At 76.7% G+C, this 270-nt stretch overlaps 1 protein-coding gene across 1 annotated transcript in view; it reads left to right on the forward strand.

Annotated features, from left to right (window-relative positions):
- Window positions 1-6: 6 nt before the first annotated feature.
- RBL2 (RB transcriptional corepressor like 2) overlaps window positions 7-270 on the forward strand; it is a 63679-nt gene continuing 63415 nt past the window's right edge. Inside the window, exon 1 of the mRNA XM_019505715.1 lies at window positions 7-216. Within this exon, the coding sequence (XP_019361260.1) occupies window positions 7-216 (210 nt within the window). The remainder of the gene's footprint in view (window positions 217-270) is intronic.

Genomic DNA, 270 nt, shown 5'->3' on the forward strand with positions numbered 1-270 from the left:
GGGGAGATGCCGGGCGAGGAGGGGGAGAACGAAGTGGGGCCCGGGGGGACCGCCGCCACCACCCCCTCCCCCGCGCCATGCCCGTCACCGCCGGCCGAGGAGTGGGACACGCGGCAGCGCTACGAGGAGCTCTGCGGTAGCCTCAACATGGACGAGCGCGCGCGCGCCGAGGCCTGGCTCAGCTACCAGGGCATGAGGCGCAACTACACCCTGGAGGTGCGCCGGGGCGGGGCGGGGCGGGGCCGGGCCCGTCTGAGGGGCAGGGGAGGG

The sequence above is a fragment of the Gavialis gangeticus genome, unplaced genomic scaffold, assembly GCF_001723915.1.
Source record: "Gavialis gangeticus isolate Ggan-Ray unplaced genomic scaffold, GavGan_comp1, whole genome shotgun sequence".
Lineage (NCBI taxonomy): Eukaryota > Metazoa > Chordata > Crocodylia > Gavialidae > Gavialis > Gavialis gangeticus.